This window comes from Rhinoraja longicauda, chromosome 31 (genome assembly GCF_053455715.1).
Source record: "Rhinoraja longicauda isolate Sanriku21f chromosome 31, sRhiLon1.1, whole genome shotgun sequence".
In the NCBI taxonomy this organism is placed as follows: domain Eukaryota; kingdom Metazoa; phylum Chordata; class Chondrichthyes; order Rajiformes; family Arhynchobatidae; genus Rhinoraja; species Rhinoraja longicauda.
This window is the reverse complement of record NC_135983.1, coordinates 18,753,114-18,776,745: the sequence shown is the minus strand read 5'-3', so window position 1 is coordinate 18,776,745 and position 23,632 is coordinate 18,753,114. Positions and strand designations below refer to the sequence as shown.

Sequence of the window (23,632 nt, the reverse complement as noted above, 5' to 3'; positions counted from 1 at the left end):
AACAAGGGGCCACAGTTTAAGAATAAGGGGTAGGCCATTTAGAACGGAGATGAGGAAGAACTTTTTCAGTCAGAGAGTGGTGAAGGTGTGGAATTCTCTGCCTCAGAAGGCAGTGGAGGCCAGTTCGTTGGATGCTTTCAAGAGAGAGCTGGATAGAGCTCTTAAGGATAGCGGAGTGAGGGGGTATGGGGAGAAGGCAGGAACGGGGTACTGATTGAGAGTGATCAGCCATGATCGCATTGAATGGCGGTGCTGGCTCGAAGGGCTGAATGGCCTACTCCTGCACCTATTGTCTATTGTCTATTGTCTTAATCTATTTTATATTATTCCAGCTAAACATGGAAACAATTGCAGTTCTCTGCAGAGGGTATCATTCAGAGCCACGAGATTGATTGGTAATTTTCTACATGATTTATTCTGAAAATCTAACTCACGATCTGAGCATTGCCAAGAATTACCAGACATGAAAAAAATCCAGTAATAAGATTCTGACTGTAAAATATCAGGCCAGTAAAATATTCAGAAGCATCTCCTGAAATTTATATGATTGTTTATCAAGAGATATGGTATTTTGAACAAAAATGCATTCACATCTCTGATTATTTCCAGAACAGGGCTTTTGTCATCTGGCTAGTGACTACTGTTTATGTCGACATCACATACAGTATTGCCAAAGACACAACAGTATAAGAATGTAGGAACAATAGCAAATGATTCAGCCCTTCTCACTTGATCTTGCATTCAAGTGCTGCAGATCTATCCCTCATAATAAATCAAGTACAACACTTATATTCATTAAAGCATGCACAACCTTCATGTTGTGTCAAGTTGCTATGGTGGTAGCAAATAGTCATGCTGCTTCTGACAATCAAATCATTGTGTTTTGAGAGATTAACACTTCACATTTTAGGATATTAATCAGCATAATGCTGAAAGGGAAAACTCGGCATAATGTTTAACCTCATTGCTGTGCTATCCAATTTATTGCAAAACAGAGTTTAAATAGAAATGAATGTATTTGGATCCTTATAAATAATCCGATATTGTGAGATGTTAGTAAGTGGTTTTGTCTGCGATGAGAGCACATAAGTATTAATGCGTTGTGGTTACAGAGAGTACTGACTGTATTACATAAACCTCAACAATGGTCTGCACTAGAAGCCAGAGAGAAACAGCAGTCTATTTCTTGTGTGTCAATATTTACATTGTCTCAAGGACATAGTTGGCTTTAAAAAGACTGTAGAGAACAACCATTTTGGATGAGCTTCTGGAACCAGTAGTAAATCTTTATTTATTTTGCGATACTATAGCCAAATTTCAAGCTCTTTTTAACAATGCTATTATGGCGAGTCCGAAACTTGCTAGTTGTAGACGAAGTTTATTGCAGCCGCAATACACGAATACAGAATCAAAACAACAAGTTACAGGACAACCAATATAAACTTACTGTCTTCCTTGAAGACTTCGCCGAACTGGCTAAAACGGGCGCCAAACGCGCACCTGACATCGCTGGCCAATCAGCGATGTCGTTTGCTGGACCAATCCTCATGGTCGCGTTCCCACGTGACCTCGCTGGCCAATCCGAGGGTTCGACGACCTGGACCATTCTCTATGGTCGCTACATGACCCCCCCCAGAACCCGAGGTGCGGAACCTAGCCGGGAGCCGGATTTCGCGACCAAAACGAGTACGGAGAGGGACAGCCTGAACCACAGGAGCCGGAGGTTCCGGACTTGGTGGAACAGCCGGAACGGGAGGTTCTGGAGGAACTACCGGAACGGGGGGTCCTGGAGGAACTGCCGAAACGGGGGGTCCTAGGGGAACTGCCGAAACTGATGGTCCCGGAGGAACTGTCGGAATGGGGGTTTGTGGACTGGGCGGAACTAACGGAGGTCGGCCTCTTCTAGGGGTTTGACCGACCAGGACTGGTTGATCTGGGTCCAAATGGGCAGGTTTGAGCCGGGACACCGAGACGAGTTCACTCTTGCCGCCCATGTCTAAGGTGAAAGTAGCCGTTCCCTTACGTAAAACCCGAAACGGCCCTTGATAGACCCTCTGCAACGGGGCGCGATGGGCATCTTTACGCAAAAAAACAAACTCACAGTCCTTCAGGGAAGACGGTTCATGTACCATGGGACACCCATGACGTGAAGTCGGCACTGGAGCCAGGGAGCCCACCTGTTCCCGGAGAGCTGATAACGCTGATGGGACTGTAGGGAGCAGGGCTGAAGTGTCCGGAAACAGATCTCCAGGTACTCGAAGGGTCGAGCCATATACCAGCTCTGCGGACGACGCACCGAGATCTGGCTTAGGAGCCGTCCGGATGCCCAACAGAACCCAAGGGAGTTGGTCTACCCAGTCTGGGCCTTCAAGCCTTGCACAGAGGGACGCCTTAAGTTGGCGGTGGAACCTTTCTACGAGTCCATTTGCCTGGGGGTGATATGCAGTTGTGGGTTGCAATTTGGACCCGTACAGTTCCGCCAGCGCGGCCCAGAGGGACGAAGTGAACTGTGGTCCTCTGTCAGTTGTAATAACTGCCGGGACCCCGAAACGAGCTACCCAGTGAAGGGCCAAAGTCCTAGCACAAGACGCTGACGAGATATCACACAATGGGAAAGCCTCTGGCCACCGGGTGAACCGATCCACCACCGTGAGGAGGTGGGTGTAGCCCCGGGAGGAAGGCAAAGGCCCGACCAAATCCACGTGGATGTGGAAAAAACGAAAAGCCGGGACTTCGAAATCCTGTACGGGGGGCTGGACGTGGCGCTGGACCTTAGCGGTCTGACAGGGCACGCAGGAACGTGCCCATCCCGCTACCTGTTTCCGCAGGCCATGCCAGACAAACCTCGCTGCCACCAAGGCAGAGGTGGAGCGGATGGACGGGTGTGCCAGCCCATGAATAGCATCGAAAACCCGGCGCTGAAGGGAGGGCGGTACTACCGGCCTGGGGCGAGGAAGAGAAACATCGCACCAGACTTTCGTGCCCTCCGACCCACAAGCTACCTGGGCCAACTTCAATCCCGAAGTGGTGGACTGGTACGTCGAAACGGTATCCGCCAGGAGCTGTGCCTCCGCGAGCTCCTGGGGATCCACTTCGCAGTCCACCGCCGAAATAGGGGGAAAAGCAGGTCTAGACAGGGCGTCAGCAACGGCATTCAGCTTACCCGCGATATGACGGACATCTGTGGTAAATTCTGAGATAGCAGTCAGGTGCCGCTGCTGGCGGGCCGACCATGGGTCAGACAATTTCAAAAAAGCAAATGTTAATGGCTTGTGGTCCGTAAATGCCACAAATGGGCGGCCCTCGAGGAAATACCTGAAATGACGGACAGCTAAATGGAGAGCTAGAAGCTCTCGGTCAAATGCGCTATATTTCAGCTCGGCCGAATTTAGTTGCCGGCTGAAAAACGCTAAAGGCTGCCAACGGCCACCAACCTGCTGCTCCAGAACCCCGCCCACCGCCACGTCAGAGGCGTCAACCGTCAGGGCCGTGGGGGCGGAGGGGCTCGGATGGACCAGCATGGTGGCGTCTGCCAAGGCTGCCTTAGCTGCCGTAAAAGCCGACTCTGCGGCCGGGGACCACAACAACTCTACCGGATTACCTGCAAGGCATTGGAAAAGTGGGCGCAGGACTCGCGCCGCTGCCGGAACGAATCTATGGTAGAAATTAACCATGCCTACGAACTCCTGCAGCCCTTTTACTGTGGTAGGCCTGGGGAAAGCCCTGATAGCCTCCACCTTCTCTGGCAAAGGGACAGCGCCGGCAGAGGTAATTCTGTGACCTAGAAAATCGAGAGCAGGCAGGCCGAATTGACATTTGGAGGGTTGAAGAATGAGCCCGTGGTCTTGGAGCCGCTGGAACACGGTCCGCAAATGGGCCTGGTGTTCTTGCACTGAGGGGCTGGCTACCAGGATGTCGTCTAAATAAATAAACACAAAGGGTAAACCCCTGCCCACGCGGTCCATCAGTCGCTGGAAAGCCTGTGCCGCGTTCTTTAAACCGAAAGGCATACGCAACCATTCAAACAACCCGAACGGAGTAATAGTTGCAGTTTTTTGTATGTCCTCCGGTCGCACCGGAATCTGATGGTATCCTCGCACCAAATCGATTTTGGAAAACACCACCGCTCCTTCCAGTCCAGATGAAAAGTCCTGTAGGTGCGGTATGGGGTAGCGATCAGCCGTGGTGACAGCATTGAGACGCCGATAATCGCCACATGGCCTCCACCCCCCAGATGCCTTGGAGACCATGTGTAACGGCGAGGCCCACGGGCTGTCGGACTGACGAACAATTCCCATTTCCTCCATCTTCCTGAACTCCGCCCGTGCCACCACCAGTTTGTCTGGCGGTAGTCTCCTGGCCCGAGCGAAAACGGGAGGGCCTTCAGTGCGGATGTGATGGACTACACCGTGCTTAGCTGAAGGTGCGTCAAAACGTTGGACGAGCAGCTCTGGGAACTCTGCCAGAATCGCAGCATACGAGTCGGGGGCCGCGACGACGGCCTGGACAGTAGGGCTGGGCGAGGAGGCGATTGCCGGAGCGACGTGCTCGTCTTCAGCAGCGGGTCGGAGGTCGTTACCGCGGACATCAGGAACCAGTGAAAAAGCCCAGAGAAAATCTGCGCCCAGGATCGCTTGTTTGACGTCGGCTATGATGAATGGCCATTCGTACGTGCGGAGGCCTAAAGCAAGGGACATCTTCCGTGTGCCGAAAGTGCGAATTGGGCTGCCGTTAACCGCGATGAGGGTGGGACCTGTCTTGCCCGATCTGGTTTCGAGGTCGGTCGGCGGCACTATGCTGACGATGGCTCCGGTGTCTACCAAAAATTCTGTGTCCATGAATCGATCATGGACATAGAGGCGCCGGTTCTGGCCAATCGTAACTGCCCCTATGTACGATCGGCCGAGGCATTTCCCGCGAAGGTACAAGGCAAACGACAGTTGCGGGATTCGTTACCCCATCGTAGGTGATAATAGCACCAGCCGCGCTTGTGCGGATCTTTTTGGCGGGCTTTCGGGGAATTGGCGGGAGACGTGGCGCCATCTTTCCGTCGCTGTGGCGTGGTCACCGATGTCGAGACTTTGTTGATGGAATCACTGGCCTTGTTTTTTCCCGCTATGAGCGCGTCCGCCTTCGCTGCATATGCTTCGGGGTCCTTAAAAGAACAATCCGTAAGCAGCAGTCGGACATCCTCAGGAAGTTTCTCGCGGAATGCCTGTTCAAACATCGGGCAATCCGTATGCTCACCGGCTAGCACCATCATTTCAGCCATGCGGACGGAAGGCAGTTGGTCTCCAAGCTCCGGTAGGTGCAGAAGTTTTGCTGCACCACCATGCTTATTTAACCCGAAGGTTCGCAGTAATGCCTTCTTCATGGTTTCGTATTTGTCTTCCGCAGGTGAAGTTATGATAAACCGCATCATGCGCTTGGTTGTGTCCGGCGATAGAGCGCTGACGAGGTAGAAGTACTTCGTGGAATCGTCCGACACCTTCTTTATGTGGAATTGAGCCTCGGCGTGGATAAACCAAGCTTGCGGTGCGTACGTCCAAAATAACGGAAGATGAACGCCTGCCGCGCCTGACTCCGGTGTGCCCTGCTCGGTCATCGTCAACGAGGCGTCGGGTTCCTGCTCAGTTGGTGATCGTCCAGATCACGTTCGGGGTCACCAATATGGCGAGTCCGAAACTTGCTAGTTGTAGACGAAGTTTATTGCAGCCGCAATACACGAATACAGAATCAAAACAACAAGTTACAGGACAACCAATATAAACTTACTGTCTTCCTTGAAGACTTCGCCGAACTGGCTAAAACGGGCGCCAAACGTGCACCTGACATCGCTGGCCAATCAGCGATGTCGTTTGCTGGACCAATCCTCATGGTCGCGTTCCCACGTGACCTCGCTGGCCAATCCGAGGGTTCGACGACCTGGACCATTCTCTATGGTCGCTACACTATGACTTTATTCAGAGTTTTTGCTTTATAAATTCATCAATGCATTTCTTTTCATGGCACGACAAACAATCACGTCAAGGGTAATTGTGAGTTTATTTTGATTGTGAATCCACCACAGCAAAATTTAGTAGAAACTAACATTCAAATGGCTGCACATTGGACACTTTCCTTAGTGGGCTACGTTGTGCATGAGAAAATTAAGATGAGCCTTGCACCAGGGCTGGTGCTTTTTTTGGGTGAGGGTTGTTGATGGAGAGCGATGGTTTGCATTTGGGGCCAAATTGGAGCACAGGTTCAGATCCCAGGGACTGGGGAGCAGAGATATGGTGCCTTAACTATGGCCATGTTAACAGCCCATCAGGGAGGATATGGTGAAGTTCAGAAATTGGGATGTTGAGGGTGTGAGGTAACTAGATATTAGAACATAGATAAGTAAAGCACAAGAAAAGGCCCTTTGGCCAACAATATCTGCTCCAAACAAGATGTCAATTTAAACTAATTCTTTTTCCCTGCATTTGATCCACATTCCTCGAATCCATGTCTATCTAAAATATATCATATCGGCTTCCACCACCACCCCTGACAGCACATTCCATGCATCTATCACTCTGTGTAAAGGACTTGCTCCACACATCTCCTTTAAAGTTTTCCCCTCAAGCCTTAGAGCTATGCCCTCTGTAATTTGATATTTCCAACCCTAAAAAAAGTCTGACCATCTACTCTATCTATGCCTCTTATAATATTATATACCTCTCTCAGGTCTCTCCTCCGACACTCCAGAGAAAACAATCCAAGTGTGTTCAAACTCTCCTTATAGGTGATACTCTCTAATCCACGTAGTATTCTGGTAAACCACATCTGCACCCTCTCCAAAGCCTCTACTTCCTCTCTGGAAAGGGACTGTAAACAATATACTAAATGCGGTTGGACCAAAGTTCTATAACATCTTCCCGACCAATGAAAGCAAACATACCATACGCCTTCTTTACATTCTACTGTCTTGCTACTTTCAGAGACCGATGGACCCAAGCCTCCCGCCCAAGATCTCTCTGTGCATGAATACCATTAAGGATCCTGTCATCAACTGTATATTTTCCCCTCCCAAAGTGACCTCCCAAAGTGCCACAGCTCACAATTGCTCGGATTTAACTCTATCTGCCATTTATCCACCCCGATCTATAACTGATCTATCACCTGCTGTATCCTTTGACAGCTTTCTTCATCGTTTGCATCTCCACCAATTTTTGTGTCATCTGCAAATGTACTAACCAACCCATCTCCATTTTTGTCCATATATATATATCACAAACAACGGATGTCCCAGTACTGATCCACTGGCCACACCCCCCGGAATAATTTCAACCATTACCCTCGGTCTTCCATGTGCAAACCAATTTTGAATCCAAATGACCAAGTCATTGTGGATCCCATGCATCTTAACCTTCAGGATCCACCTACCGTAAGAGACCTTTGCAAATACCTCAGTAAAGACCATGTAGACAACATCCACTGCCCTACTCTCATTGACCACCTACATCATCTCCTGAAAAAACTCGATCAAGTTTGTAAGTCACGACCTCCCTTGGACAAAGCCATACTGTCTGCCAATAACTAACCCATTCTCTTGCAAAAGCAAATAAAAATTCAGAGATCAGAGATAAGAGTAGAGAAGATTTACGAAGATGTTGCCAGGATGCGAGGGCCTGAGCTACAAGGAGAAGCTGAGCCGGCTAGGACTCTATTCCTTGGAGCGCAGGGGGATGAGGGGTGTTCTTATAGAAATTATGAGAGGATTGAATCAGGTAGACCCATAGTGTCTCTTGCCCAGAGAAGGGGAATTGAGAACCAGAGGACATAGGTGAGGGGGGGAAAGATTTAATAAGAACCTGAGGGGAAACATTGTCATACAAAGAGAGGTGGGTGTATGGAACACGCTGCCAGAGGAGATAGTTGGAGCAGGTACTAATGCACCGTTTATGCAACATTTAGGTACATGGGTAGGACAGGTTTAGAGGGATATGGGCCAAATGCAGGCAGGTGGGACTAGTGTAGATGGTGCATGTTATCCAGTGTGGGCAGGGCGCCGGGGCGTGAGCTATAAGGAGAGGCTGAGCAGGCTAGGACTCTATTCCTTGGAGCACAGGGGGATGAGGAGTGTTCTTATAGAAATTATGAGAGGATTGAATCAGGTAGACCCATAGTGTCTCTTGTCCAGAGTAGGGGAATTGAGAACCAGAGAACATAGGTTTAAGGTGAGAGTGGAAAGATTTAATAGGGTAACTTTTTCATTCAAAGAGAGGCGGGTGTATGAGCCGAAGTTGGGCCGAAGGGCCTGCTTCCACGCTGTGAGACTTTATGATTCCATTAGATTTTTGGAAAGTGCTGGGAAGGGTCATGATCAGAACCTTGGGGAGATTGAGACCTCGGAATAGTTAGATCGGTCTAGTGCTGTGTTGACTGCAAGGGTGGGAATGGTGGTGTGCGATCAGCACATTGATGGTGAATGGGGATGGGGGAAGTGAAGGTGGGAAGGTGGATCTGGAGATCAGGAGCTTGCGGAGAGGGGCATAGCGTTTGCGCTTCAATATGCTCATCGGGGCCAGAGGAAGTAGGTAGGCCATAAATGTGGGAAATGTCAGGGAATGGGGTAAACTGTACCCCAGTTGCATTTAAAAAAAAAAAAACATGATCCTTCCTGGGTTGGATTCCTGGTGCTGAGTGAACCTATTCCAAGAACTTAAATAAGGCTGTTGTTGGTCAAGCAGATGTATGCCTGGTTGTGACTGCTAATAGATGCTTCTTGGAATAATGTGACCTAATTTCCTAAGCAACACTGTGAAGCTAACCCATGTACAACCAATATCGAAATTGTGCCAAAAGAAACAGAAATTATGTTATTGGAACAAAGATAACTTATAACCAAATTCTTTTGGCAAATTTACAATGTGGAACGAGTCGAGAGCAAATGGTTACATTTACATTCCGTTCCAGGAATCTGAGATTTTCAGACGTATAATGCTGAACGGAACAATACCGAACAACTGAAATGCTAAGTCTCTTTTTCTACTCACGTGATATTGGAAAGTGAAGCATGCTGAGAATTTAAAATTAAAATTGCTGACAAAATCAAAAGGTCAGCCACATATTTACTCAAATACTCAATAGACCAGATTGCACACGTTACCTTTACTATGGATTTTAATTCAAAGAATCAGACAAATCAAAATGCGGTTTTCTAACTTCATCAATAGACCATTCAATGTGACCAAGATGAGAAAGGTTCTTCACAGCAGAAATCTGATATAGCTATCAGTAATGAAAATACTGCAATATTTACAAGCCAAGTTTCTGTCTTTTTAATGAAAATTAGTAGCAAAATAAAATATATGTGTGCAAAGAAACCTTAAACTGTAGGGCAATTGACATGAATTTAACTTGTCAAGCAGGTGCCGAAGTAGTTCGCCAATACTAGGTCAATGGCCTACTCTCACTCATAATTTATATATCTGTATGTTTGTAAATGGTAGTTTCTAAAAAGTCACATGAAAACAGAATTGTACTGGAAACAAATACAAGTTTGGTGCAAGGCCCCTTGACTGAAATTCTAATTTCGTTTTTTAGTTTAGAGATATAGCATAGAAACAGGCCCTTCGGCCCATTGAATTCATACCAACCATCACAGCAGTTCACACTAGTATTTTTGTTATCCCACCTTCTCATCCACTCCCTGCACACTAGGGACAATTTACAGATGCCAATTAACTTATAAACCCAGGAAGAAGGGTTTCAACCTGAAACATCACCCATTTCTTCTGTCCAGAGATGCTGCCTGTCCCGCTGATTTACTCCAGTATTTTGTGTCTACCTTCAATTTAAACCAGCATCTGTAGTTCTTTCCTACACAACTTATAAAACCACATGTCATCTGAACGTGGGTGGAAACCGGAGCACCCAGTAGAAACTACATAGTGACAGAGGGAATGTGCAAACTCACAGACAGTACCTGAGGTCAGGATCAAACCCATGACTCTGGCGCTATGAAGCAGCAGCTCTACCAGCTGTGCCATGGTGCCGTTCCGAGCGGGAGGCGCTGTGGTATTGTGGACGTGGCCCAGAATGTCACACAAACCAGTCTCCCTTCCATTTACTCCATCTACACCTCACGCTGCCTCGGCAATGCCGCCAGATTAATCAAGGACCAGTCTCATCCTGGTCACTCTCTCTTCTCCCCTCTCCCATCAGGCAAGAGATATAGATGTTTCAAAAAACATACCTCCAGATTCAGGTTCAGTTTCTACCCAGCTGTTATCAGGCAACTGAATGGCCCTCTCATCAGCCAGAGTGCGGTCTACTAGCTTAAGCACTGTACTAGCTTAGCTTTCCCTATGATTCTTCAGTATATTGATGCTGAATCGACATTCATTTTCTTTTCCAGACCTCACCTGTACAATAATGTAGATGAGCTCCGTCCCTTTAAGGAATCCTTTAACAAGGTTGTTTCCTCTGCTTGAGTTTACTTTCAAACCCCACCTTGTCACCATGTCACGTTTGCACTTTTGTCAGCAGCAACAACAATAAGTGCGCTTTGCACAATTGATGTTAATGGTACATGGACACATCCATCAGGCTCAAGCATATTACACATGTGTAATCACAAGAGCTGCTAATTATGTTTTATTTTCTATTTTACAACTTAAATCACACAACAAACATGTACAATCTATTTGAATTTCTTGGGATATTTTAAGACAGGACAAACCTTCCCACCGGTGGGACCTGGCCGGCCAGGGTTTCCATGGGGTCCTTGACGTCCCTGCAGAAACAGAACAAATATTGGAATCAGACACTGCATTTCTCAATTTAAACAGCATTCTGCACGTCATTTTGGAATTGTAATGTCAATAAAAGAAACAAATTAAATAAAAACCATATTATCTGATTGATAAAAATACTTGTGTAAATTTTTTCGTTTTCCCATTTTACGAAGTATATGAGATAATGTAACTAGTACACCCGATAAAACACTGTAAAGCAGCAATATTTTCAATGAGTTCTTTGCAGGTGTGCACACTGCTACTTTGCTCAGCGCTCAGCATGCTGCCCCATGATTGTTGACAGACTCAGTAAAGAAAGGAGTCACATGCATCAATGACAGCGCCGCTGTGATGGAAAGCTGGCACAAACCATTGCCATTCCTGTATCTGCCCACAGTTGTGCCAGCAACTAGTGCAAACCCAGAACAAATTACCACACAGCTCAATGTGGAGGTCTTAAAAGGAAACACCAATTTTCATAACTACTATTGTTGCTGGGAATTAAAATCAAAATAAAACATTAGAAATGGTGGATCAAATTCCATTGGATAATATCAAGGTACTTAATCGATTCTGTCACATCATCCCCTTGCTGAACCCCACACATGGTGGAGCTCAGATTCCCTAAATTTTATGCTGGGGTATCATTTCCTGGATTAGACATCTGATTAGAGGGCACATGAAGTGAATCCTAATTAATTTCAATGCGACTGTAGGATGGGGAGCCAAAGAGAAAGATGAAAACTATTTAGCTAATTTTCAGGATCCTGGGCCACAAACGTCTTCTGCAATAGCAATCAATTGTGGCTGGCATGTAAAATGGATGTCAAAGACTTGGGCATCCTTCACAAATTCTGTCCTGTTTAAGTTCCAAATGTTCTTGAATGCCACCTGATGTATCTAATTGTTTGTTTCTACACATTTTTAACTTACTAAAATTCACAACTATTTTTGTTGTCATTCACTCATCACCCACATGTGTGCACAAGACATTAGCATGGTGCCATGCTTAACAATAACTCAATATTGGAGTGGTTTACAATCTAAAGTGGAAACAGTAAATGAGGTATCTGCATTTTTAAATCTTTCTGCTGCGTCATGTTTAGCATAAAAAGTAACTTTCACAAGCAGGCATGAAACAAAACAAGAGAGTATGCATTAACATAGCCTTTTCATGTCTACAGGACACCACAGGGCACTTCACTATTAATTAGGTATATTTGACGTGAGTAACTATTTTGTTTTAATGCAACACAGGAGCTAATTTGTACACAACATGAGGGTGGTGAATCTGTGGAATTCATTGCCAGAGACAGCTGTGGAGGCCAAGAGATTGACAGGTTCTTGATTAGTAAGGTCGTTAAAGGTTAGGGGGAGAAGGCTGGACAATGGGATTGAGAGGGAAAGATAGATCAGCTAAGATTGAATGGCAGAGTAGACCCAATAGGCTGAATGACCTAATTCTGCTCCTACGATTTAGAGTCATAGAGACATATAGTGTGGAAACAGACCCTTTGGCCCAACTTGCCCACACCGACCAACCTGTCCCATCTACACTTGTCCCACTTGCCTGTGTTTCGCCCATATCCCTCTAAACCTGTCCTACCCATGTACCTGCCTCAGCGCTTCTTAAACGTTGCGATAGTCTCTGCCTCCACTGGCAGCTCATTCCATACACCCACCACTCTTTGCATGAAAAAGTTACTTCTCGGATTCCTATAACATCTTTCCTCCCATTACCTTAAACCTATGCCCTCCTGTTCTCGATCCCCCAAGAGACTCTATGCGTCCACCTGATCTATTCCTCTCATGATCTTATACACCTCTATAAGATCACCCCTCATCTTCCAGTGCTCCAGGGAATAGTCACAGCCTGGTCAACCTTTTCCTAAAGCTCAGACTCTCAAGTCCTGGCAACAGTTTTGTAAATCTTCTCTGCATCTTTTCCAACTTAGCAACATCTGTCCTCTAACATGGTGCCCAGAACTGAATACAGTACTCCAAATGTGGCGTCACCAACATCTTATATAACATGACCTCTCAACTTCTATACTCAATACTCCGAATAATGAAGGCCAAAGTGCCAAAAGCCTTTTTGACCACCCCATCTACCTGTGATACCACCTTCAAGGAACTATGTACCTAGATCCCTCTGCTCTACAACATTTCCCAGAACCCTACCATTTACTGTGTAGGTCCTGCCATGTTAGACTTTCCAAAATACAACACCTCACATTTCTCTGTATTAAATTCCATCAACCATTCCTCAGCCCACCTGGCCAACCGATCAATATCCTGCTGCAATTTTTGACAACCATCTTCATTATCTGCAATACCACAACACTTTTGTATAATTTGCAAATTTGCAAATTATTGAAAGAGATGACAAACAATAATGGGCCCAGCACCGAATCCTGAGGCACACTACTATTCCACCATCACCCTCTGCTTCCTTCCATGTAATCAATTTTCTATTCATTCAGCTATCTCTCCTTGGATTCCATGCGAAGTAACCTACCAGAGCAAGGTGTGGAACCTTGCTGAATGCTTTGTTGAAATCCATATATAAAACATCTACAGCTTTGCCCTCATCAAGCTTTTTGGTCACATCTTCAAAAAACTCAGATTTGTGACTTATGAATGCATACACTACAAAATGTGACCAATTAATCTGCTTTAATGGTGACTGAGAGTTGCAAAGTACTGTCCCAACAACCTAGTAAAATAACTGCAGTGCAGTTGTACTAACCCCAGTAGAAGAGGAAGGGTATCCAAAACATGGTTAATGGTCCGATGTTCTCTTAATTCTTCAGACAAAATTACAGATGGGGACATTTTGTATAGTTTTGTATATTCATTGATATATTTTGGCAGTTACAAAAATATAAATTTTCATTGGGTTCAACTCGATAGCTCTTAATTCTTATATATTTATGTTCCCATGCAATGTTAATTTTATGTAATTGCATGCACCATTAGTTGGCTATCTGTTACAGGGAACTTGTGTTGAAACAAATTCAGATAGCTCAGCTGCACCAAATTATTTCAATCAAATTGCCAGATGTTTTGGAATTAAAGTGGTTCAATGTAACTTTTCTCAGTCCAAAACTGAACCATTGGAAAATGAACCAAAGGTGGAATATAATCCAAATGACATCCAGCCAATTTTCAACAATTAATTTTGACTCACAGAGAAGTTGTTGCAATCAGCTGAAATAATCGTTATCTTTCACATTTGAAAAGATCCAAGTAATTATTCAGCATTTCAAATCCACAATAATTCCTAAGTATTGAGGAATTCTGTAAATCTATCTGGTATTCACATCTTCTGAAAAGCTAATGTTTGGCCAGCGAGGATATAATTAATAGGAACATTATTAGACACCACTGGCCCCTAAGCCAGGAATTCAATATACAGTATTTAAGACAGCTGCAATGTTACAGATAATTTTGAACAGCTCACATTGTTAGTGTCAAGCTGGTATAAACAATTCAATATGAATCCGGCTGGTGTGAACAACCTGATTCAAACCCAGTTGGTGTGAGCAATTTGATCTACTGCAGCTGGTGTAAACAAACTCAATTAAGTCAGATAACTGAATATTGTAGCGTTGCAATTAGATTTCTATGAAAGGCCTTTACAGATGCAATGGTAATATATCACAGAGCTGTAGTGTGAATTTAAGTTATCATGCAACTTCCCATATCCTGTTGTGTCAATTAATACAACAAACCTCTGCAAAACTGCACATTACAAATAAGAACTCACATTACTTTCAGTACTGATTCAAAAATAATGTAAAATATAATAACCAAAAAATGTGACATATTGGAGTCGGAATGCATAATTCTATTTGATCAAGTGCAGCAAGCATTCAAACCTGCGGCATATCTGACTGACATCATTGAGTGCTCATTACCATTCATTCATATTATATGACTTCAGTGGTTTCTAACACAGTTTTTTGTAAAAAATATTTACAAATATTTACATAATTCTCAATTCAGTATTTATAAAATTTACATCAAAGTAAAACACTGCCATTCCTGTCCAGGATTTACCCTAGCTCCTCTGGCGCCTACCAGAGACGGAAGGCCTCCTTAAAGCAGAGGACACCACTTGTTCTATTGCCAATGATGCTTGGGGACAGAGGTATCCATGAAAGGGCGACAGGCAGTCAGCTCAGGCAAAACCTTCAGCTGCATGCTGCCATGAGCAGCAATGGCATCGAGACTATTGAGAACGATGGCACAGTAAGTGGTGAGGCAGATGGCGCAACTGTTGCACAGCTCCTGCAGAGTCTCTTCCGGTTTACAAGATACACCTATTTTAATCATCACCAAACCAACATAACTTTCTCCTTTCAGAAAACCAATAACATCCAACTGACCTGGCTCTAGCTGCTGAGCAATACACGTAAGAAGCTGTTGGACCATCAGCCTATCTGAAAGTCTCAGCTATTGGTTTTGATATTAGCACTCCACACTCCATAGAAGATAAACATAGAACAGTACAGCACAGGAATGGGCTCTTCAGCCCACAATGTTTGTGCTGAACATGATGCCAAGTTAAACTGATTTCATTTACCTGTACATGATCCATATTCCTCTATTCCTTGTACTTCTCTGTACTTCCATGTGCCTATCTAAAAGCCTCTTAAACTCCACTATCATATCTGCCACCACCACCACTCCTGGAAATGCCCTCCAGGCCCGCGCCACTCTCTGTGTAAAATACTTGTCCCTCACATCTCAATTTAACTTTCCCCTTTTCACCTAATAGCTATAAAGGTAGCCATATGGTGAATCTTCAGGCATGGGTGGACTGCAACTGGAAGGAAGATAACACATGTACCTGCTCCCCAGGGGGTGAATTAACAAACCAATTCTACCATATAGTCTTCAATGAGGCAGGTTAAGGACAAAGACAGGGGTTCATATAGGCATTCCCTACTAGGACAATGCATGTGCTCCCAAGATCCAGGATAATCAATAATTTTGGCATTGGACCTGAAAATCTTATTACATTTGCAAGCATAAAGTTATTAAAATGAATAAGAATCACATGACATCATATATTGATCTCTGTCTATTATTAAACAGTTGTTTAGTGGAGATGTAGTTGTGGGATAATAAAATGTTAAATTAAAGTTAAGTCACCTACAATAGCTACTATTATGTTCATGATACAAGGCTATATTGTTTTGTAAGTTTTAACTTCTGATTTCATTGGGCTTTTGCATGTTTTTATTCTATTGCTTAGAATAGGTATACATCTATACCAAGTATTGGAATTCATTTGCTGTTGAAAATGCCCCCTAAGTGTAACTAAGAGGTAAAAAGAATCAAAGGGGAATTGATGGGAGAAAATAAATATCAGAGCAGATATGAAGGGGGTGAAATGCAACTGGTGGGATGGCTCTGTTGGGAGCCAGTATGGAGCCAAAGTGGATAATGCCTTTGTCTGCAATAATAGCTAGACCTTGGAGGATGCAGCAAACATAGATGAAGCAGGAGTTGCTCTTTAATGTCATGGAGAGCACCCAGACTGGCGTCCAAAATGCTATTTGCAGATCACAATAATCATATTGAACAGCACAAATTGAAGGAGGGGGTCATTGGTGTACAGGAATAGGGTATGAGGTTCTTCAGACCATTTTTCCTGTGCCTGGTACATGTATCATGTGCATTAACACAACACAATTTCCGCGGCACTTTCCATCGCCCGGTGGGGGCTCAGGACCTTCATCGGCCTGCTCGGCTCGGCCCTGGGACTTTCCATCGCCCAGTGGGGGCTTCAAAAGTCGGGAGCCTCGATCGCCTCGTGGCACCACGGGAGAAGAAGGAGGAGATAAGACTTTTCTTTGCCTTCCATCACAGTGAGGGTGTGCCTGGAGCAATCACTGCGATGGCTGTTTGTTAAAATTGTAATTGTGTGTCTTGTGTTCTTGATTGTCTACTGCCGGACCCTGACGTGAGAGGACGCTGGCGCTATTTGTTCGCCGCTTCTCCGTCAGGATAGTTCGTCTGTTTTTTTTAATGTCATGACTGTTTTTGTAAAGCGTCTTTGAGCACTTGGAAAAGCGCTATATAAAATAAATGTTTATTATTATTATTATTATTACAATTTGTTCAGGTAAGCTTCAATCAGCTGAGCAAAAGAACTGATGTCACCAACAGCCGACTCTGTATAGGTCCAGCAGACATTCCTGCTGATTTTCTGCCATATTTCCCAGGTTTTTATGCACCAGAATATGATGAATCACATGGTCCAGAAGAAGGGCTTTCTCTTTTTCTTTGAGCAGGGATAATCTGATTAAGGAGGCACGTGAATTTTCACGGATTATGACTTTCTTGAAATTTCAGTGAATAATAGATTGCACATGCTGCCTTCAGGCTTCTTTATGAAAACCCACAGCTGTATATAAATCAAAAAGGCCATCATGTTCTGAAAGTCCAATTTACAGTAAAGTACAAAATTACCATCAGAACTCTGATCAAATAGGTTGCACAGCGCTATGCCACTGAGTGACCCAATTTCTAAAAAATGGTCTGTGCATTTCCACATCCCAACAATGCTCGGTGTTCTTCTGCTCTTCAACCTGAATCTTCTTTAAATAAACTGGCAAATGAGTTCAGCTCAGGTGGGAATCATGGTAGGCATGGATGGATGGATGGGCCAAAAGTCCTGTTTCCATGCTGAGCAATTCTTTAACGGAAATATGAGCCATGGTTTAATGTCTCATACAGGGATAGAATCATCTGTAGCACTATCTCATTGCTGGACAGAAATATTACTAGAGATTATGTGCTCAGATCTTTGAGTGGTGCTTGAATCCAATGCTTTCTTATTCAATCAGAAGCACAGCCAACTTGTAAAAGAGGCTTTCATGTGATTTTTTGTTTCCATTAGTTGAAATTGAACCAAACCACTGTATGTTGACAACAGACTACTGTTCACTGAAGTTTTCCACATTTTAATCTATTCCCACTAGTCAACTTAAAATCCAAGGGAACACAAGCAACATTTTTATTCACTATTTTCCTTAGTAAGATATTTAAATGTTTGATAAACAGCTACGCCAATACCTTGAAATATTTATTCATACAAACTGCTAAATCAGCTTTTCTTTAATTCAGACAAGGTGCCTGTGCATTGGAGAAACCATCGTAGAACATGCCCTTTCTTTTCTAAAAGATCAGAACATAAAATACATGAAATAGTTGCAGAAATAGGTCATCCAGTCCTTTGAGCCTACTCTGCCATTCATTAAGATTATGGCTGATCTCCCACCTCAGCACAATTTTCTAGTCTTTGGTATTGGTATTTGTTTATTATTGTCATGTGTTCGGAGGTATAGCGAGAAAGTGTTTTCCGTGCTATCCAGGTAAATCATCTATTTGTGATTATAATCAAACCTTGCGCCAGTACAAAAGTAATGCAAAAAATGAAAAGAAGCAGAGTGCAAAATATAGCATACGATCCATACCGCATGATTCATTTAATCTCAGCTATCTATTGATCTTGTGGAATACCTCAGCCAATCTGGAAGCTGACAAATGTGGCACATATATTGTACTTCCAAATGATAAAATATATACTATCACAATTCCCTTACAAACAGGTATCTGATAGAATATTACAGTTGCAAATATAAGTTGAAGTTCCTGGAAGTGAGACCAAATTATTGATGTGTTTAACAGATGGGCTGAGCAGCTGAAGACCGATTTGGGACAATGGTTAGGTGTTCTAAATGGTTAGGTGTTCTAAATGTGTAACTACTGGCATTCCAGAGGAATCTGCAGATTAAAGGGACAATTGTTTGCATTACTATTAAATTATTCATAAATTGGAATAGAGTGCAGGTTTCCATATCTTCCTGTTGATGGCCAGCATTATAGTCATAATTCGAAGATAAATTCACAAAGAACTATTTATTTATTAAAAATTAGGGAATATTTTAGAACTCCTCAGGGAAATTGGAGTGCCATGAGTTGAACATGCTTTAAGCTTCCTCCACTCAGAATTTCCTCACGCGGACATGGCCTAACCAGCAAAGAATATAAAAAAGATACGTTTATTTTTATCTCAGGTTTATGTGAAGCCAGAATAACAGTATTCCCGCTGGCCACTAACTACCATGATCAGGTTTGTCTGGTTGTTCATTAGCTCTCCCCATTCACAGTTTGTGCAAAGTGCAACAGGTATAAGTGGCCTGACATTAAATTTCAGGTTGGGGATAATGCGTGTTGGAGATTTGACGTGGATCTTTGGTCTTGAAACTGACTGAAAACCCATGGCTCAATTTTCATAAAAATGGGCCCTAATACACCTACAGTGTAACTTAAGAAACAAAAGCTGGAGTGGCCAAGCTTGCTCTATCCTTACACTTGCTCTATCATTCACTGAGATCTTGGCGATCCAGTCTTAGTATCACTATCCTGGACCCTTGTTCAAATGTCTGTCAATCTCTGTTTTAAATGTATTTAATGATTTCACCTTCACTGCTCTCTGAGTTGGAGAATTCCAAAGAGTCACAACTTGCTGCAGAAGAGATTAATTCTCACAGAGCCATACAGCATGCCCTTCGGCCGAACTCATTCATTCTGACCAAGATGCCCCATCTAAACTCATCCCACTTGTCCATGTTTGGCCATATCCCTCTAAACATTTTTTATCCATGTACCTGTCCACATACCTTTTAATTACTGTTATAGTATCTACCTCAACTACCTCCGCTGGCAGCCCATTCCTTATACCCACCACCTTCTAAGTGAAAAAGTTGTCTTTCAAATTCCTGTTAAATCTTTCCCCTCTTGCTTTAAACCCATGTCCCCTGGATATAAGACTCTGTGCATTCATCCAATCTATTCCCGTCATGATTTTATACACTTCTACAAGATCGCCCCACAGTCTTCTACGCTACAAGGAATAATGTCGTAGCCTCTCAGCATCCATGGTCAAATCCCTTCATAAACCTATATGTTTCAATAAGATCACCTCTCATTCTTGTAAACTGGATGTCTTGAGAATCGTCTGAAGGACAAGCAAATATAATCAACGTAACCATGCAAATGAGGAGGGCGTGGATGAAACATGCCTTATTGCTTAATTTGTCCATTAGAACAATGATAAAGCGCCAATTGAAAGAGGTTCCATGTATCATTCAGCTTTAGCCCTTAAATACAATCAATTTGGATAGAAATTTCTCAGTCAACACTAATGAATTGTCTGAACAAGGCAAGATGCCAAAATGTTTTGATCATTGAATATTTGAAGTACATTATCAGCACAATTTCTAATCAGCTCAGACTTTGACTTACCTTCACTGATTATCACTTACAAAAAGTGACATTGCTACTTAAATGGATAATTAGGATAATAAATGACCTTACAAATAAATTCAGTCTTAGATATCATTTGTGGAGTTATCACCATTTTGTTCACTGCTTCGTCAATATGCTTATTAATATTTGGTTAGTTAACAGCCATGGACATAAACTTCAGATTGAATAGCAACATCATCTGGTATTGTTATATTACTTTTAACATGGTGAATATCCCCAAACACATCACCTGATGATTAACAAATCAAATTTGATACCAAACCACGTGTGGATATTTTGGCATTGAAAACCATGATCAAAAAGCTAGCCAGTGTGTTAAAGGTAGTCGACGGGGTAGAGAAGGGGAAAGGTAAAGAGAGGGAATTCTAGGGTTGGAAACTTTGCAGCTAAATGAGTAGGGCAGATATCAAAAATGGAGCTACACAGGTTAAGGATGAGTAACAGACCAGACCTGGAAATAAAGGTAAAGTGCAGGAATTAACTGGTTTAAACCGAAGATAGACACAAAAAGCTGGAGTAACTCAGTGGGACAGGCAGCATCTCTGGGGAGAAGGAATAGGTGACGTTTCAAATCGAGACTCTTCTTCAGACTGAAGAAAGCCGAGTTACTCCAGCTTTTTGTGTCTATCTTTGGAAATAAAGGCGTGTTTGGGTACTGTAAAACTGCTTGTGATTACAAATAGAGTGTTGAAAGGACGTGGGGGTCATGCTTTTCTTTAAAACAAGGAGAATGATGACGGCAGATTTGAAGGAGACGTACAGAAAAGAAAGCCAATAATATGAACTAACAATGCAGGCAGGAAGGAAATTTGGATGCTTAAGTGAGATCATGATCAAACGTCTGAGAGATTCCTATCATTGACAAGATGAGTTCAGATAGGACTCAAGGTGAGAAAGGTAACATACTTGAAGATTCAAATTAAAACTACATTTTAATAATCAGGTTTATTAATGGGATAATATTGGCAATTTTAAATGGCTGTAATCACTGTTTTGTGCTCTTGAAAATGGTTGGTAGTCAAACTAGTATTTCTGGTGAGTAAATATTACGAGAAAAAAATAAAGCACTTACCCGAGGTCCTCTTTTTCCAGGTTGACCAAGTAGGCCTGGAGGGCCTCGAGGACCCTGCGGAGAAATAATTAATATGTATTAAAATATTATACAGTCATTCCTCAATTTGTACAGCAATTAGTTACTAATTCCTCTTAAGGTGACAGAGTTCATGGGTTAGTTGCCAGAATACCTACTCTGTTTTCCGCAGTGAATTAAGCTTTCAGAAAACTGACAGACTTGACAAGGTCACTGCATAATGAGGGTATTAATTGCGGAAACACAAACTCTGGAGTAAGCAAAAGGTTTTGAAAGCAGTGAATAAAATTTTCCACTATGTTAAATGAAAGTTAAAAGAAAACATGTTGTGGCTCTGGAAGAATAGATACCACAGAATAATCAAGTTCAATTGGTATCAGTAGCAAAGTACATCAGTTTTAAAGTTTTGTTTTGTTTATTGTTATGTGTACTCAAGTACAGTGAAAAACTTTTGATTTGAAAGATCTTGAACAACTTCTGAGCAACTTCTGGGAAATGTGGAAGCAAACTGGAATATTACAGTGGAAAGAGGAATACTTATGAAGTCATGCAAGATAATCTGAGAAATAAACATGCATATATCTAATGCATTTAGATGTATAATAATGAGTTAGAGTTGGGCATATAAAAGTCTCAATTTTTTCAACCATTTTCATCTCAGAAACACAATTAGTCAAAAAAATTAGGAAAAATATACAGACTAAGAAATAGAAGCAGAGGTAGATCAGAGAGCTGCTCGACAATACTTTGTCATTCAACCCCTTTCAATCTTGTACAACTCAATGAGATACAGTCCTAATTTTCTGCAGAATTGTGAACAGTTCCATGCACAAGGGTAACTGTGTTGAAGTTTACAGTTCCATGAAGTTTACAGCTGATCACCATTTATTTCCTGATTACCCTCTCATGAAGTCTAATAGGTATTGCAACTTTGGAAGATATTTCTTGCGCTTACACTAAGAAATTTGTCCATTATTCCCACAATGGAACATCAAGCCCATTTATTTGAATGGAGAGGAACAGCCTGCAAGCGAGAAAGGCAAATAGAGAGTAATTTACATTTTTATTTAATTAAATTAACGTTAATATTACTTTTAAGTGTTTTCTAGTATTTAAGTATTTGAATTGTCGTAACTTTTTTGTGATTTTACAAGAAATATTTGTATGCTTAATTATTAATAGCTTTTGAATATTTAATTCTTTGTAGCTGAGAAGCCAAGGAACATAGCTTGCCTGGTTGTCAAAACAACAGTAGGCAGAGCTACAAAAAGGTCAGGCATCCTGCTGGGCTTTGCAGTGCAGTTTGAGGACACTTTATTTGATTCACATAGATCAGGCTAGGTAAGACAGATGACCAACAAGCACAGAGAATTCAGATCAATGCCTTCTATATTCTAATAAATCACTCTTGACAAACCTCATCCCAGAATTAATCTAATCTAGAGCATTTTAGATATTGTAGGAATGGGAATTCAGACAACAGCGTGGTGAATCTCCTCTGCATCTTCTTCAAAACAATCACACCCTTCCTATGGTGTGACAATTAGAGACAACCCCAATACTCCAGGTGTAGCCTAATCAATGCTTTATAAAGTTTAACATGATGTCCCAGTTCATATATTCTATGATTGAAAGCAACCTTCAACCACTGTAGGCAACATCCCATATGACTTCTTCACCACACTCCCCTCCTGTACTACCAGTTTCAAGAATTTATGGATTTATACCCCAAGGTCACTCCATCCCTCAACAACTTCCTCCAAACCAGAGGCGTAGCTATGGGCACTCGCATGGGCCCTAGCTACGCCTGCCTCTTTGTCGGGTACGTCGAACAATCCCTGTTCCAGACGTACACTGGCCCCATCCCCGAACTCTACCTCCGCTACATCGACGACTGCATTGGTGCTACCTCTTGCACCCATGCAGAACTCACTGACTTTATACACTTCACCTCCAATTTCCATCCTGCCCTTAAATATACCTGGACTATCTCTGACATCTCCCTCCCGTTTCTGGACCTCACCATCTCCATCACAGGAGAAAAACTAGTGACGGACATTTATTACAAGCCCACCGACTCGCACAGCTATCTGGACTACACTTCTTCCCACCCGGTCCCCTGCAAAAAGTCTATCCCCTACTCCCAATTCCTCCGTCTACGCCGCATCTGCGCCCGGGATGAGGTGTTTCAGACTAGGGCTTCCGAGATGTCCTCGTTTTTCAGAAAACGGGGCTTCCCCTCCTCCATTATAGATGAGGCTCTCACTAGGGTCTCTTCTACATCCCGCAGCTCCGCTCTTGCTCCCCATCCCCCCACTCGCAACAAGGACAGGATCCCCCTCGTTCTCACCTTCCACCCCACCAGCCAGCGGATCCAACATATCATCCACCAACATTTCCGTCACCTACAACAGGACCCCACCACTGG

The 23,632-nt window shown here is 43.3% G+C and overlaps 1 protein-coding gene across 1 annotated transcript in view; it reads right to left on the bottom strand.

Moving 5' to 3' along the window:
• Positions 1-23,632, bottom strand: part of LOC144608367 (uncharacterized) — a 334,350-nt gene that overhangs the window by 239,912 nt on the left and 70,806 nt on the right. The window contains 2 exon segments of the mRNA XM_078426045.1: positions 10,712-10,765; positions 21,187-21,240. Of these exon segments, the coding sequence (XP_078282171.1) occupies positions 10,712-10,765; positions 21,187-21,240 (108 nt within the window).